Source organism: Pleurodeles waltl, chromosome 10 (genome assembly GCF_031143425.1).
Source record: "Pleurodeles waltl isolate 20211129_DDA chromosome 10, aPleWal1.hap1.20221129, whole genome shotgun sequence".
Lineage (NCBI taxonomy): Eukaryota > Metazoa > Chordata > Amphibia > Caudata > Salamandridae > Pleurodeles > Pleurodeles waltl.
Window position 1 is genome coordinate 344025921 of NC_090449.1, and position 15171 is coordinate 344041091.

At 47.6% G+C, this 15171-nt stretch overlaps 1 protein-coding gene across 2 annotated transcripts in view; it reads left to right on the top strand.

Annotated features, from left to right (window-relative positions):
- LOC138261544 (lysosomal dipeptide transporter MFSD1-like) overlaps nucleotides 1–12461 on the top strand; it is a 132462-nt gene extending 120001 nt beyond the window's left edge. For both annotated transcript variants that reach the window (XM_069210573.1, XM_069210574.1), the window contains 5 exons: nucleotides 6366–6477; nucleotides 7476–7613; nucleotides 7748–7887; nucleotides 10125–10236; nucleotides 11808–12461. In XM_069210573.1, the coding sequence (XP_069066674.1) occupies nucleotides 6366–6477; nucleotides 7476–7613; nucleotides 7748–7887; nucleotides 10125–10236; nucleotides 11808–11933 (628 nt within the window). In that variant the 3' untranslated portion in view covers nucleotides 11934–12461. The remainder of the gene's footprint in view (nucleotides 1–6365; nucleotides 6478–7475; nucleotides 7614–7747; nucleotides 7888–10124; nucleotides 10237–11807) is intronic.
- The last annotated feature ends 2710 nt before the right edge of the window (nucleotides 12462–15171 follow it).

Sequence of the window (15171 nt, forward strand, 5' to 3'; positions counted from 1 at the left end):
TGCAAGATGGAGGATTTCTAAAAGTTAGAGTCACCTCAGCTCAGGACACCTTAGGGGCTGTCCTGACTGGCCAGTGACTCCTCCTTGTTATTCTCATTATTTTCTCCGGCCTTGCCGCCAAAAGTGGGGGCCGGGGCCGGAGGGGGCGGGCAACTCCACTAGCTGGAGTGTCCTGCGGTGCTGTGACAAAGGGGTGAGCCTTTGAGGCTCACCGCCAGGTGTTACAGCTCCTGCCTGGGGGAGGTGTTAGCATCTCCACCCAGTGCAGGCTTTGTTACTGGCCTCAGAGTGACAAAGGCACTCTCCCCATGGGGCCAGCAACATGTCTCTAGTGTGGCAGGCTGCTAGAACCAGTCAGCCTACACAGATAGTCGGTTAAGTTTCAGGGGGCACCTCTAAGGTGCCCTCTGTGGTGTATTTTACAATAAAATGTACACTGGCATCAGTGTGCATTTATTGTGCTGAGAAGTTTGATACCAAACTTCCCAGTTTTCAGTGTAGCCATTATGGTGCTGTGGAGTTCGTGTAAAACAGACTCCCAGACCATATACTCTTATGGCTACCCTGCACTTACAATGTCTAAGGTTTTGCTTAGACACTGTAGGGGCACAGTGCTCATGCACTGGTACCCTCACCTATGGTATAGTGCACCCTGCCTTAGGGCTGTAAGGCCTGCTAGAGGGGTGTCTTACCTATACTGCATAGGCAGTGAGAGGCTGGCATGGCACCCTGAGGGGAGTGCCATGTCGACTTACTCATTTTGTTCTCACTAGCACACACAAGCTGGTAAGCAGTGTGTCTGTGCTGAGTGAGGGGTCTCTTAGGGTGGCATAATACATGCTGCAGCCCTTAGAGACCTTCCCTGGCATCAGGGCCCTTGGTACCAGAGGTACCAGTTACAAGGGACTTATCTGGATGCCAGGGTGTGCCAATTGTGGAATCAAGAGTACAGGTTAGGGAAAGAACACTGGTGCTGGGGTCTGGTTAGCAGGCCTCAGCACACTTTCAATTCAAAACATAGCATCAGCAAAGGCAAAAAGTCAGGGGGTAACCATGCCAAGGAGGCATTTCCTTACAGAATACAACCGGGAAGACGTTGTCTCACTCTGTGCAAACAATTTCTTACTGTATTTAGCTGAGCCTGAGAAATCTTGGAATTTATTTTAATCTTTGGCTCCTACCCTGGGCTTTGCATAAACTGGGACAACCCCTGTCTCTATCCCCTTGCCGGGTGGCACCCCAGCAGGAGTTGGAGCTGCGCAGTCCTGGTGAAGGAAAGAGGATTCACGTACTTAGTCATTTAGAGAAACACAGACCTCCAGACATTCTACAGGAACAAACTGGGAAGGCTGCTGGGAGAATATGGGAAGGACGTGGATAAATAGCGTAAACTGCCATTATCGCTGATGGGGCGTGCTGCACTTCACAAAATGATCTATCTACCCAAATTCCTATGTGCCCTCCAAAATTCCTTATTTCAGGTCCCGGGCGGTTTCTTTAAACAGGCAGGAGCCACAATGAGACTGCTGCTATGGGATGGGGGTCCGTGAGGATATCAATGTCTGCTCTGACTAGAAAGGTTTTTGATGGGGATATCACCCTCCCAGATCTTTGTTTATACTATTGGGCGGCACAGCTAGTGGTATCTAAGGATTGGTCTTTCCAGCGCAGAGAGAACCATCTTTGGCAGCGGAGAGGAAAGCAATAGTGTCCTCCCACATCCCCCCACCTCAATAGCTATTGTGATCAATGCTTAGAGAAGGGCCATGAAGGCTGTTGGATGGCAGGGGGTTCTTACACTGGAGCCACCTTTCCAGGAAGCGGCTATGCTGTTGCCTCTACAGGGAGTAGTTTGGGGTCTAAATAGGACCTGTTGGGGAATCTCGAAACTGGGAGACCTATGGACTCCCAGAGGCCTGATTCCCTTTGAAACATTGCAGGTGGAATACAAATTAGCAAGGAACCAATACCTATGATAGATCCAGATCTGACACCTCATTAAGGGATGCATAGGTCCGATTGAGGAAATACCGGATGAGAGCCCACTGGAATTCTGGGTGCTGTGCACCCGACTACACAGGCACTCCATCAGCAGTGTATAGCACCCTGCTGCCTACTGTTTCTCCCCATTCCGAAACTTGAGGGAGAGGTGGAAGGGTAACATAGGTAGGCTTGAGGATGACGAATGGGGAGAGGCTTGCCTCTACCGTGGCGAGGTGGCCATCCAGGCAAACTTTAGGGTAGTCCAAATTAACAGACTTCACAGGGGATACTATACGAGGTTGTGACTTTTTGTTACAGGGCGGTGCATATCTGACAGGTGTATGAGAAGTTGCCAAAGGCGGGGCACAATGATTCACCTGGTATGGGATTGTTGGAAACTCCGCCCCTTCTGGAGGGGAATGGGAAACAGGGTGTCTTGAGACATAGGCTCTCATTATGACTGTGGTGGTCTTTTGCCAAGACTTCTGCACCCGTGGCCGCCGGAAGACCGCCGTATTAGAACTTCCACCGGATATCCGGACTGCCGGCAGGCGGATATCCGGCGGCATTCATCACGGCGGTTGGCTGTGCGTAGGTGGTTCCACTGCCGGCACACCCACACCAGAAAGGACTGCCCGCAGAATTACAACCAGTAATTCTGTGTGTCGGTCTTTTGGTGTCTCAGCAGTGCTGGTAGTGGGAGCGCCGGTCCCGTCCCCTTACGGAGGAGCACCTCATTGGATGAGGTAAGTGCCGTCCGCAAGGGGAGGGGGGTGTAAATGGGTGTGTGAGTGTGTGTATGCATGTCATGAATTTAGGGGGGCGAGTGTCTGTGCCTGTGTGTAAATGTGGCAATGGTGATGCATGTGTGTATGCATGGGGGTGGGGGAGTGTGCAAGGGTGAATGTGTAACGGGTAAGGGGGAGTGAGTGCGTGCAGGTGCGTGTATGTATGGATGTAGTTGAAAGGAGGGGTGGGGGATGGTGAGTGTGTGTGGGTATGTATGCATGTCTACGTGGGTGAATGTTGTGAGTGCGTCTGTGAGTGGGGGGGTGGGGATGTGGGTGCATGCGTGCGTGTGTGCGGAGGTGCTTGGGGTGGTATCCCTGTGACAGGAACGCAAGTTCCTGTCGTCCAGATACCTTACTGCCAGCATTTAGTGATGATGAGACCAACAGAAAAATGCTGGTGGTGTCCCGAGTCGGAATAACCTCGGCGGTTGTCCAACTCCCACTGGGCTGCAGGTTGGCTGCGGTAAAGCGGCGGGTCCCGGTGGTTTGGCAGTGGCCAAATTGCCGCAATCATAATATGACAGTCTGCACCGCTGGTCCCACGGCGGTGAAGCCGCCACAGCGGTCCTTGGACCTCCAGGGTCATAATGAGGGCCATAGATACCACATTAGACATGACACCAACGATCATCACGTTAGGCATGTGGGGTGAACAACCGCTGGACAAATACACCCTCTTGTTCTGCAACATGGCAATAATGGTGGCCCGACAGGGTGTCATCCAGAAGTGGAATGGAACTATGCTTCCAAAATTGGATGACTGGGAACGTAATATGGATTGGTGCTTGAGGGCAGAAGAATAGATTTACAAGCACAAATCAAATCATTAATATTTATAAAGCGTGCTACTCACCCGTGCGGGTCTCAAGGCGCTAGGGGGAAAAAAAGGGGAGGGGGTTACTGCTGCTCGAAAAGCCAGGTTTTTAGGAGTCTCCGGAATGCGGAGTGGTCCTGGGTGGTCCTGAGGCTGGTGGGGAGGGAGTTCCAGGTCTTGGCTGCCAGGAAGGAGAAGGACCTCCCACCCGCAGTGGAGCGGCGGATGCGAGGGACGGCAGCGAGCGTGAGGCCCGAGGAACGGAGGAGACGGGTGGGGGCGTAGAAGCTGAGGCGACTGTTGAGGTAATCCGGTCCCTTGTTGTGGAGGGCTTTGTGTGCGTGGGTGAGAAGTCGGAAGGTGATCCTTTTGCTGACTGGGAGCCAATGCAGGTGTCTCAGGTGTGCGGAGATGTGGCTGTTGCGGGGTACGTCGAGGATGAGGCGGGCCGAGGCGTTTTGAATACGTTGCAGGCGTTTTTGGAGCTTGGCGGTGGTCCCAGCATAGAGGGTGTTGCCGTAGTCCAGGCGGCTCGTGACGAGGGCGTGGGTCATGGTTTTTCTAGTGTCGGCGGGGATCCAGCGGAAGATCATGCGGAGGGTGAGGAAGCAGGCGGAGGACACGGCGTTGACTTGCTTGGTCATGGTGAGAAGAGGGTCCAAGATGAAGCCGAGGTTGCGGGCGTGGTTTGCGGGGGTCGGTGCGGTGCCGAGGGCCGTGGGCCACCAGGAGTCGTCCCAAGCGGACGGGGTGTTGCCGAGGATGAGGACTTCCGTTTTGTCAGATTTCAGCTTTAGGTGGCTGAGCCTCATCCAATCTGCGACGTCCTTCATGCCCTCTTGTAGGTTGGTCTTGGTGCTGGCGGGGTCCTTGGTGAGGGAGAGTATAAGTTGGGTGTCGTCGGCGTAGGAGGTGATGATGATGTCGTGCTTGCGTACGATGTCGGCGAGGGGGCTCATGTAGACATTGAAGAGTGTCGGGCTGAGTGATGAGCCTTGAGGTACGCCGCAGATGATCTCGGTGGGGTCTGAGCGAAACGAAGGGAGGTAGACTCTTTGGGATCGGTTTGAGAGGAAGGAGGCGATCCAGTCCAGGGCCTGGCCTTGGATCCCGGTGGAGCGGAGGCGGGTGATTAGGGTGCGGTGACAGACGGTGTCGAAGGCAGCCGAGAGGTCGAGGAGGATGATGGCGACTGTTTCACCGTTGTCCATCAGGGTTCTGATGTCGTCTGTGACTGAGATGAGGGCGGTTTCAGTGCTGTGGTTGGTTTCGGAATCCGGTTTGTGAAGGGTCAAACAGGTTGTTGTCTTCCAGGAAGGTGGTCAGCTGTTTGTTGACGGCCTTCTCTATTACCTTGGCGGGGAAGGGGAGGAGCGAGATGGGGCGGAAGTTTTTCAGGTCGCTCGGGTCAGCCGTAGGTTTCTTTAGTAGTGCGTTGACTTCGGCGTGTTTCCAGCATTCGGGGAAGGTAGAAGAAGAAAAAGAGGAGTTGATGACGGCCTGGAGGTGCGGGGCGATGATGTCGTCGGCTTTATTGAAGATGAAGTGAGGGCAGGGGTCCGATGGAGCGCCGGAGTGGATCAAGCACAGGCCTGCCCAAACAAATTTGAAAAAATATCTGGTGTGTGGAAGGCCCACAGCGAAGACATGGAGTGAAACTTTGAAGGATTGACCATGGATGGTTGTGGGGGAATTCTGAGTTGTTATTTGCACCAATTTAATTACGGACTGGAGATCCCGGACCAATTAGCGGCCAACTGGGGAGGTGAATGACGCAAACTCAGACTTGGATATCTGTCTATATGCATGGGGAAAGGTCTCTCTGAGAACCATGTGATGCTTAGGAGGTGAGGGCTGTGGGTGGGGGGCAAGAATTTCGTTGGTTTGTTGCCGTAAAACTTAATAAAGTATTTAAAAAAAGAAACAGGGCAGTGGATGTTGCAGGAACAGTCTGGGTAATGCGTGGAGCATGAGAATTTGCATGTAGGGACACACCTCCATTTCCATACTCTGGAGCTATCAGGGCTACATGTTAATATTTTTATATGTTCGGTGCTTTGTATAGCATTAACATGATGGTGTGTAATCACTGGAAAAATTTGACAGAATGTAACATAAAGACCTAACCTATGATTATAGATCATAAGAAACACAGGTATTACAAGTAGACTCCCAGCAAAGACAGTGGAGGTGATGCATCCTTGGTGTAACACAAGAAATGGAGCTGCATGCCTGCACACGGTGTACTAAACCACAGTATCACATTTGCAGAGATCCTTAGGAAAGATGGCAGGAAATGAACAAACACCTGGCATGCTTAGTCTCACCATTTGATCTCTCCTCGCTCCTTTAGGACATCCTTGCAGATTAGGGAGTACCAGTTAAAGGACATGTCCTTTACTTCCTCCACCAGCCCTCTCCGCCCACCTCCAATAGAACCAATGAGTGAATGGAAATAACGATTAAATTAATTTTCCCTACATGTACAAGGGGATTCCCTCCAAACTCTGAAGGGAAAGATTTTTAAAGCAGTGTAGCTAATGCTTGTACCTTCATTTTATAGCCTATGCCCCAGTTATTTCAACTCCTTTGCCTCTACAAACCTTTTACTGTGCCAGGTGAAATCAGATCCCATGAATCATCTCACAGGTGCCATTATATAACTGATGTGATTCCATCCTTGCTTCATGAAGGCGCATGCACCACCCCAGATACATTTATGGGTGCACTTAAAAAATAACTATGCTTGACTTCTAACACCTTCTTCTTTCTCACAGCAAATTTATCCAAGATAAGTACACAGGGTACAGCCAGCGGGAAGCTGCATACATCGCCGGCGCAGTGTATGACAGCTCCTTGGTCCTTTCGGCAGCAGTGGGAATATTAATTGTGAGTATAAACCGGTGCAACATAGAGCATGTCAAACTATCCCTTCCACCTCAACAGCATTGAGCATACAGCAGGACATCCCTTAACATATAAGAAATAAGATCCTCCACACAGGATGTCTTCCCCCCTCCCCCCCCCCCCCCCCCCCCCCCCCATGGCCACATTGCCCCCTTGGCCAAAGCAAAATTGCACATATGCTGCTTGAGGCTGTCGATTAGAACCACTCCAGTTTTCGCCCAACATCGACCAAGCATGGCCCGAAACCTAAAACGCATACAGTATTCAAGGATAGTACAGCATTCACTAACATAGTTCATAATCAGAATGGTCAAGCAGCTTGGAATCAATAGCCTAAACATGTACCTACAGCGGCAGACTGTAGCGTTTATTTTGCAACACCAAAACATAACATCCCACACATTCACATCTGGGGGTTTCCTAGATTGATGCTGCTTGGGTATCAGAAAGTCACCCTCCACCGTTGCCTATTTTAGCATTTCTGTTAACCACGCTATTAAATGAAGTGGGTTTGCAGACTTCCAAAGCATAGCCACCTACTGTAGTATCGACAGCCCATCCAGGTCCATGAATCTGTATTCCAACCTGGAATTTTCAGACCCTTTCCCCAAGTCCCAGGATTCACCTCTTGTTGCGTGTCGAATAGTATGGCAAGTTATGAGTACAACTTTCTGCTAGTGAAACGATTTCTAGCACTACAGTCTCCCAGCCCAGCAAATGGGGCATCCCCAGCTAACAGGAGATCCTACTGAGCGCAGGGATTGGTTCATCTGCCAATCTGCAAGTTGCTGTTTTTTGTCACATATCCTTCAGTGTCACAGTACAGGCTAGTAAACTTACTTCGTTCTCGCTTTGAAATGTTGGAGTTTTTGAAGGGATCTTTTCTGCACTTTATCTATTCTTATTGTATACATTGAAGTTTTTTAAAGAAAGCTATCCTTGCGTATTCTAATGGAGCCTGCTTCCTCCTTCCTCCTTAGGACCATGTGGGTCTGCGTGGTATTTTTGCCGTCCTTTGTGCTGTGATGACCCTGCCAGTATTTGCACTCCTGGCTTTCACATTTGTCCCTCCCCTGGTCTCCACCATCTGGCTCGGGATTACCTACTCCTTTGCAGCGGTAAGTGTCCACGACAGGATAGTGCTTCAATTCATTTGGATTTGTTACTTTTGATTGAAAAGGATAACGTTTGAAAGAATTATGGCTTGTCCCACTGATGAACACAACTAATTTGTTATTTTGTTTTATTACAGGCCAGTATGTGGCCCTCAATACCTCTTGTGGTGCAGCAAGCAACTTTGGGGACAGCGATGGGACTTGCAACATCAGTTCAGATGGTTGGAATTGGAGTCTCAAACCTGATTGTGGGACAAATTCTGGGAACCAAATCCAGGTCAATCAATCAATCAATCAATCAAGGATTTATAGAGCGCACTAATCGCCCGTTAGGGTCTCAAGGCGCTGGGGGGGGGGGGGGGGAGCTACTGGTCATAGAGCCATGTCTTGAGGCGTTTCCTGAATGTCAAGAGGTCTTGGGTCTGGCGAAGGTGGAGCAGTAGGGAGTTCCAGGTCTTGGCGGCTAGGTGAGAGAAGGATCTTCTTGCGGGGGATGGTGGCGAGGGCGAGGCTGGCGGAGCGAAGATTGTGGGTGGGGGTGTGGAAGGTGAGTCTGTCGTTCAGGTAGGCTGGGCCTTGTTTGACCGGCGTTTGAAGGTGATCCTTTTTGATACTGGTAACCAGTGAAGGTCTCTGAGGTGGAGGGAAATGTGGTCGCAGCGTGGGATGTCCAGAATGAGGCGGGCGGATGCGTTCTGGATTCTTTGCAGCTTTGTTAGGAGTTTGGTTGTTATTCCTGCATATAGGGTGTTTCTGTAGTCTACTCGGCTGCTGACCAGGGTGTGGGTGACAGTTTTCCTGGTTTCTACAGGAATCCACTTGAAGATTTTGCGGAGCATGCATAGAGTGTTGTAGCAGGAAGAGAAGATGTCAATGACCTGCTGAGTCATGCTGAGTGTGGAGTCCAAGATGAAGCCTAGGTTGCGTGCGTGGGTGGTGGGTGACGGCGCGGTTCCTAAGGAGGTGGGCCACCAGGAGTCTTTCCAAGTTGAGGGGTTGGTGCCAAAGATGAGGATTTCTGTCTTGTCTGTGTTTAACTTGAGGTGGCTTGATTCCATCCAGCTGGCGATGGCGTGAAGTCCGTTGTGGAGATTGTTCTTTGCAGTCGTAGGGTCTTTCGTGAGGGAGAGGATGAGCTGAGTGTCATTGGCGTTAGAAACTATGTTGATGTGGTGGGTTCGTGCGATGTTGGCGAGGGGGGCCATGTAAACGTTGAAAAGCGTGGGGCTGAGTGAAGATCCTTGGGGAACGCCACAGATGATTCTGGAGGCTTCTGACCGGAACGGTGGAAGGTGGACTCTCTTGGTTCTGCCTGAGAGAAATGACGAGATCCAGTCGAGTGCCTTGTCGCGGATTCCAGCGTTGTGGAGGAGTGTGCGGATAGTGTGATGACATAACATGTCGAAAGCTGCAGAGAGGTCCAGGAGGATGAGTGCTGCTGTTTCTCCTTTGTCGAGCATGGTCCTAATTTCGTCTGTGGCAGCAATGAGTGCAGTCTCTGCGCTGTGGTTTCTGCGGAATCCGGATTGGGAGGTGTTGAGTACCTTGCTGTCTTCCAGGAACCGGGATAGTTGGCTGTTTACAATTTTTTCGATGACCTTGGCTGGGAAGGGAAGGAGGGAGATCGGCCGGTAGTTCTTTGGGTCGTCTGGGTCTTCCTTTGGTTTCTTCAGCAGGGCGTTGATTTCTGCGTGCTTCCATCTTTCTGGGAACGTGGCTGACTCGAAGGAGCTGTTGATGGTTTTTCAGAGGTGGGCGGCGATGATGATATTTGCCTTATTGACGATATGGTGTGGGCAGGGGTCCGATGGTGATCCGGAGTGGATGGAGGCCATGGTGGTGGCGGTGTCCTCTATGTTGACTGGGGTCCAGGTGTGAATGAGGTGGGTGTTGCTAGGAGCGTTGGGTTCTTGGGTGTTTGTAGTCAGCTGGTGGGTCTGGGGTTTGAAGCTATTGTGGATTTCTTCTATCTTTCGACAGAAGTGGTTTGCCAGTGAGTTGCAGAACTCCTGTGATGGTGGGGGTTCGTTGGAGCAGGTCCTGGGGGTGGAGAGCTCATTGATGAAAGTGAAAAATGTAATCTGATGGCATAAACGATTGTACATTAAGTAACCTAGGAGAAAGGACTGACAGTTGAGGAGTAAAATCTTGCACAACCAGTGCAAAGTAGTGATGCTGGACACCACTCATGAGTCTGTAGTAGGAAGTATAACTGCAACTACTAAAGCCTGCAGGCAACATTGTACTCCACCAAGTACACAAAGGGAGGAAAATGTCTTGCATTGGTCAGTGATCAGATCTGGGCCTGAGGGCTGGATGATACTGCAACAGTGAGTGCACTAGTAAAGGAAGCTACACTATGTGTGTTAAACGCGGAAAACACACAGTGTGTGTATGTCATCAACCCTATGTTGTGCCCTGTAATGTGTTTGAGAACCGGTTTGTGAACAATCTTACATATTCATCTCAAAACTGACTTGTATTGGAAATGTCTCTTTTCCTGTTTTCCAACAGCGAGGCAAAGATCCCTCTCTGGCGCTGGCAACAGATGATGATCTTCATGCTTGCAAACACCATTGGCTGCATCTGCACCTCGGTCGTACTTAATGTGTTTGATAAGCGACAGGTAAGTAGCTGCTTTTGTGGGAAGTGATGCACAGGGCTTTTCAGCACCACTAGCAGAAAGGCAGTTTTAGTCAAATGTACCCAAGCTCAACAGCCCAGTAAATGAAACACCACTAGCAGAAAGGCAGTTTGGTAAAAAGAAAACAGGCTCAACAGCCCAGTAAATGAAAAACAAAACAAAATAGTTAATATTTAAATACTGCAGTAGCATCCAAGTCCTGTGGCCCTCCTGTAGCTCTGCTGCAGAAAAATAATTTACACATAACTTGTGGGTGTTTCCCTTGTGCCGTCACCACTCCACCAAGTCCTCTAGACACATTCAACTGTATCGGGGGATGAGCTAAAATCAGTCTTTCGAAAACAGAGACTAGAACCTTGAGTACCTGTTCTCACTCCTACACCGCACTGCTGAGCCCAGCTCCCTCCACGATTGCCCACTTGACCCGACTCTTTCATGTGCACTAGGCCTGCCCTGGCCACCAAACTGTCAAATGCCGAGACACACAAAAACCATGTAACTTTAAATATAACATAAATTATTACTGAAAGCTGGAAAAGCATTTTTGATGAGAAAAAAAGTCACCATTGTCTCTCTGGCTCATGCTCTTGATTGCTTACAAATTCCAAAGCTTCACAACTGGAATGATGAACCTACTTTAAAATAAGGCATTCTTGATAGACCAGCATTAACGTCAAACTTCAGGTGTGTCTAATATGCGACTGATTCGGAGTTAAGGGCCGAGTAGCCTTTAAAACACAAATCGTTTTGCAATTTCGTAACAGGACCCTTCAGTTTAAACACATTGACCAAACAAAAGCTTAAAATGATGAAATTTAGACAGAAGAACAGCCGTTCACAAAACAGTGTTTAGTGATATAGGGCCTGGGTTAGATTCCGGCACACGGGTTACTCCGTCACAAGGTTGACAGATGTCCCCCTCAGCCGAAATCTAAATCACATAAGAAACAATGGGATTTATATTTTGGCGGATGAGATATCCATCACTGTTGTGACTGAGTAATCCATCTGCCAAAATCTAAATCAGGCCTCTAGTCCATTGATGGGTCTGGTATGTTCACTTGAACCTCGCAGATTGATCATCTGACTCCTATAGATTTCCAGAAGCATGAAGCTATCCTTTGATTGCCATTCCAGCTTCCAAGCCGGTCCTGATCAACCATCTCTGAAAATAGATGTCAAAGCTTAAAGTGTATCCCTTCGAGCTTGCGCTGGCGATCCAGTGCACACATCCAAATTGAATCAAACTAGGCAGCAAATAGTACATTTCTAACGAGACTTATACAACTACACAACCTGGGGCAAACTGTACTAAATAAAATCAAATGTAAAGACTCTCCTGTTGGGAACAACAACTTTCTTGAGACTTTCAGTTTTTTAAGAAATGCCAAGATCATGCTGGTAAAGTAAAATGGGCGGCAGCGCTAGTTGTTTCACTTTATATTGTCAAAAGTCAAAAATTGCACCATTACTTGTCCATGAATAGGACGTGATGAAAAGTGAAGTCAGGACGCTTTTTAAGGATTTTTAGACTCCCTTTTTTGTCTTTGCAGGGGGGTGCTTTGAACGGCACAACGAAAAGGTCGCAAGCATCAGAACAGGAGGCCAGGGATGCAGTAGACACAACCACTCTGCTTTCAGACGACGAGGATGCAGACGAGCGCAGATCGATAAATTGAGAGCACTGGCCACATTTCCCGTGAGAAAACTAGAAAAGGGCTCCTCTTCGTGGGGCCAGGAAGATAGTGGGGATGAAATCTGGAGTGGACGTTGTGCCAGCAAGACCTATTACAAGCCAACTTCAGCGAGGCGCTCGTCCCTTTGGAAGCCTTTTCAGTTATTTTCTGGAGAAATATTTGGAATTCTGCATCCTTTTTTGTGGACCATGCGAGAGGACTTTTCACCAATCGTATTAACGAATTAGGTACACAAAAGTGTCCTATCAGCTTAAGACTGTTTAATCATGATTATTACATATGGGACCTGTGCTCCACACCAGAAATGAAAATGCAGCAGATCTGCATAGAAAGCAGCGGTGTAGAGCCTGCAGGGAAGCAACACAAAAAATCTCCAACACGGTTAACGATTCTGTTACTTTTGCACATATGAGGAACTGTTTTAAAGCATCTCTTCAAAACTCACTTGAACAAAGGGAACTGAGTCAAGATTACACTATATTCAATAAAAAAGACACTATTGAACTAGAACTAGTAAATAAAACTTTGTTTCCTAATTGGGATTGCAGATCCTTCCCCATTTAGATTTGTGCAAGGTCACTGCCGCTGATGCACGTTTCTTCATGGGGCAGGGGAGCAGGAAGAGAATACCCCACATCATGCATACGCTTGTGCACTGATCACTATGTTAAATCCTTTTACTCTAAAACCCAGATTATGAGTGCCCTGTTGGCGAATGCTATATTTATCGCACTGAATGAAATAGATTCACTCGGGGTTCGATATTTATTGGATGTGATAAATATCACATGCCACAAGTTATGCCCTTTAAAGTGGACTATGAAATTCAGATGTTAGAGCTTTCCACACACACATCCAAAAGCCCCATTCTTTTCTAGGCATTTTTCTCTGACAAATATCTGCAGACTTCACCGGTCTATTTGAACCTGAGGAAATTTGCGGGGTGTTGCCTTTGTTGTACCTGGTATTAAAAGGCTGAGGTAAACTCTGCACTGGTCATAATTCCCATATCCGTACAAATGGGTTTGTGTGGGTGGCGGACTTTTCCATACAAATTGTAATTAGGGCCTTAGTCTTTCCTCTTGAGAATGGGGCGTTTATGTGGCACTTACAGAGTAAAGATATGAGAGGGTCTGATCCTCCCTTTGGTCGAGAACTTTGTCTCTATGCATGGCCATACCAGTGTAGTAAACAAGGGGGGGGTAGTACCAGCATTATTGAGCTTGTATCTTGAATCTGGGGTCGCCTTAGTGAAATATGCAAAACTGTTCTGATGTAATTTGACAACACCGGGAAACATTCAGAGTGCCTACACATTGTCTGCTTTCTGTTCCAAGCTGCAATCTGCAGGCGATAACGGGACTTTGTTATTTCCACTTGCAGCTAGGTGCAAAACAAAGGCCTCACTTATTTTGTTTGAATAGCACCTTAGCTTGGAACTATCCGGAGCCTTACACCCAGTGCTTAATTTGTAAATAAAAAGGTGCCGGTGCCCAAAGCCCTCCTCTTAAACACGCGGCTGCTGCAACTAAATGTGTGAACATGGAATACTGAGGCGGCGTAATCCTGAAGCCATCTCGGGGCTCTTCAATCCATATAAAGCCACTCCCTACCCCTTCAGCTCACTCTTGCAGCTTTCTACTTTCGCCCTCTGTGACGCTTTTTCGTTTTTCCCTTCATCCGTTTTTCCCATATGTCTTTGCTAGCAGCAAATGCTTGAGGCAGAAGAATAAGCCCCATAAGTGCTGATGCTCAGCACCCCCAGAAACAGAAAGCACAAATTATGCACTGCTTACACCCAAGTGTCAGTTTAATGGATGGAAACAAAGGATGTTATCACGTCAAATACCTAAGAGAAACTAGAGGTTGGAGGCAGGTATTTTGAGTTTGTTCAACACATGTACATGAGAGATAAATGCATGCAAGTAACATCGACAGGTGCATCTATTGAGTAGTTAACGAAATAACAATTTGACTTTCACTTAAAATTGTTTTTATTTATTTTTTGCAGAGCAGCTTTTACCAATGTGGGGTGGGACATTGCGTAACACACACACACACACACACAGGATATCATGCAAGTGTGTAAATCAATGTACAGGAAATGTTACATAACATATTGCGGGTACTAAGAGATAGTTAAATATCATAATGGTAGACATTATATGTTAAAAGTGCAGGGTCCAGAGAATACCAAAGCCATGATTTAAAACATAACACAGTTGTTGGGGTTGTCTGTACTAATAAGACTCTATTAATACTCAAAACAATCCTTTTTAGCAACCTTAGAACAATGAGATTAAGAAAAAAAGGTTCTAATCCCATGCCTTGAAGTTTGCGTGCAGCTCCTAGATGCCTGTGTATAGCTTACTCTGCTATTTTAGAAGAACTGCAGTTGATAAATTGAAAGTAGCAAAAAGATCCAGTGCCCAAGTCCTAAAAAAAAGAAGTGGGGGCACTAACCAAGTTAGGCAGTTTGCAAGTGACATCATGGTGCATGACATCACGGCATGTGACAACGCACTTGACATCACAACCCATGACCTCACAGGAAGTAGCAACACCCCAGACATATGTTTAGCAGTTCTATCACAGCTACATTTCAGTGCATTGCAAGATTAAGTGATTTGAGATTTTGCGTTGAGTTTGTCCCAAAAGTTACCTGACACAAAATCTGGGCCTCCATTTATACATTTATTTTTTAAAGTTCTGCCACAAAGAAATTGGCAGAAAATGGAAATGTGGCAGTAAATCAGTTCTGCTTAATTGGTTGCAAGGTCTGTATTTTAAAATATCTTATGGGGTTAAGGCACCTGCTGCAGAGATCTTTGTGTGGCCAGTAAATCTCGGGAAATAATAATAATAATGCTAAAATAACTCTGGAGGTTAACACATTTGCTGGAGAGATCTGTGCATTGCCTAGTCCCAGCTTTGAATCAAAGTAGGATTGAGGGTTAATTAGTCCCCTGCAAAGCACATCATGTAATATGCACAGACAGATTTTTATTTTATATATAGATAGGTAAGTGGGTTAATGCTTTTAACACAAAGATCCTTTATACTGCTTTTAACACAGAGATCCTTTATACTGCTTTTAACACAAAGATCCTTTTGTTATTTGCAGTTCACAACTTGTCATACTTCTAATATAGTACAGTGAGCTATGAAGGACATATGACTCTTACACCTTGTAACCCTCACTGCATTATGTAACACATCC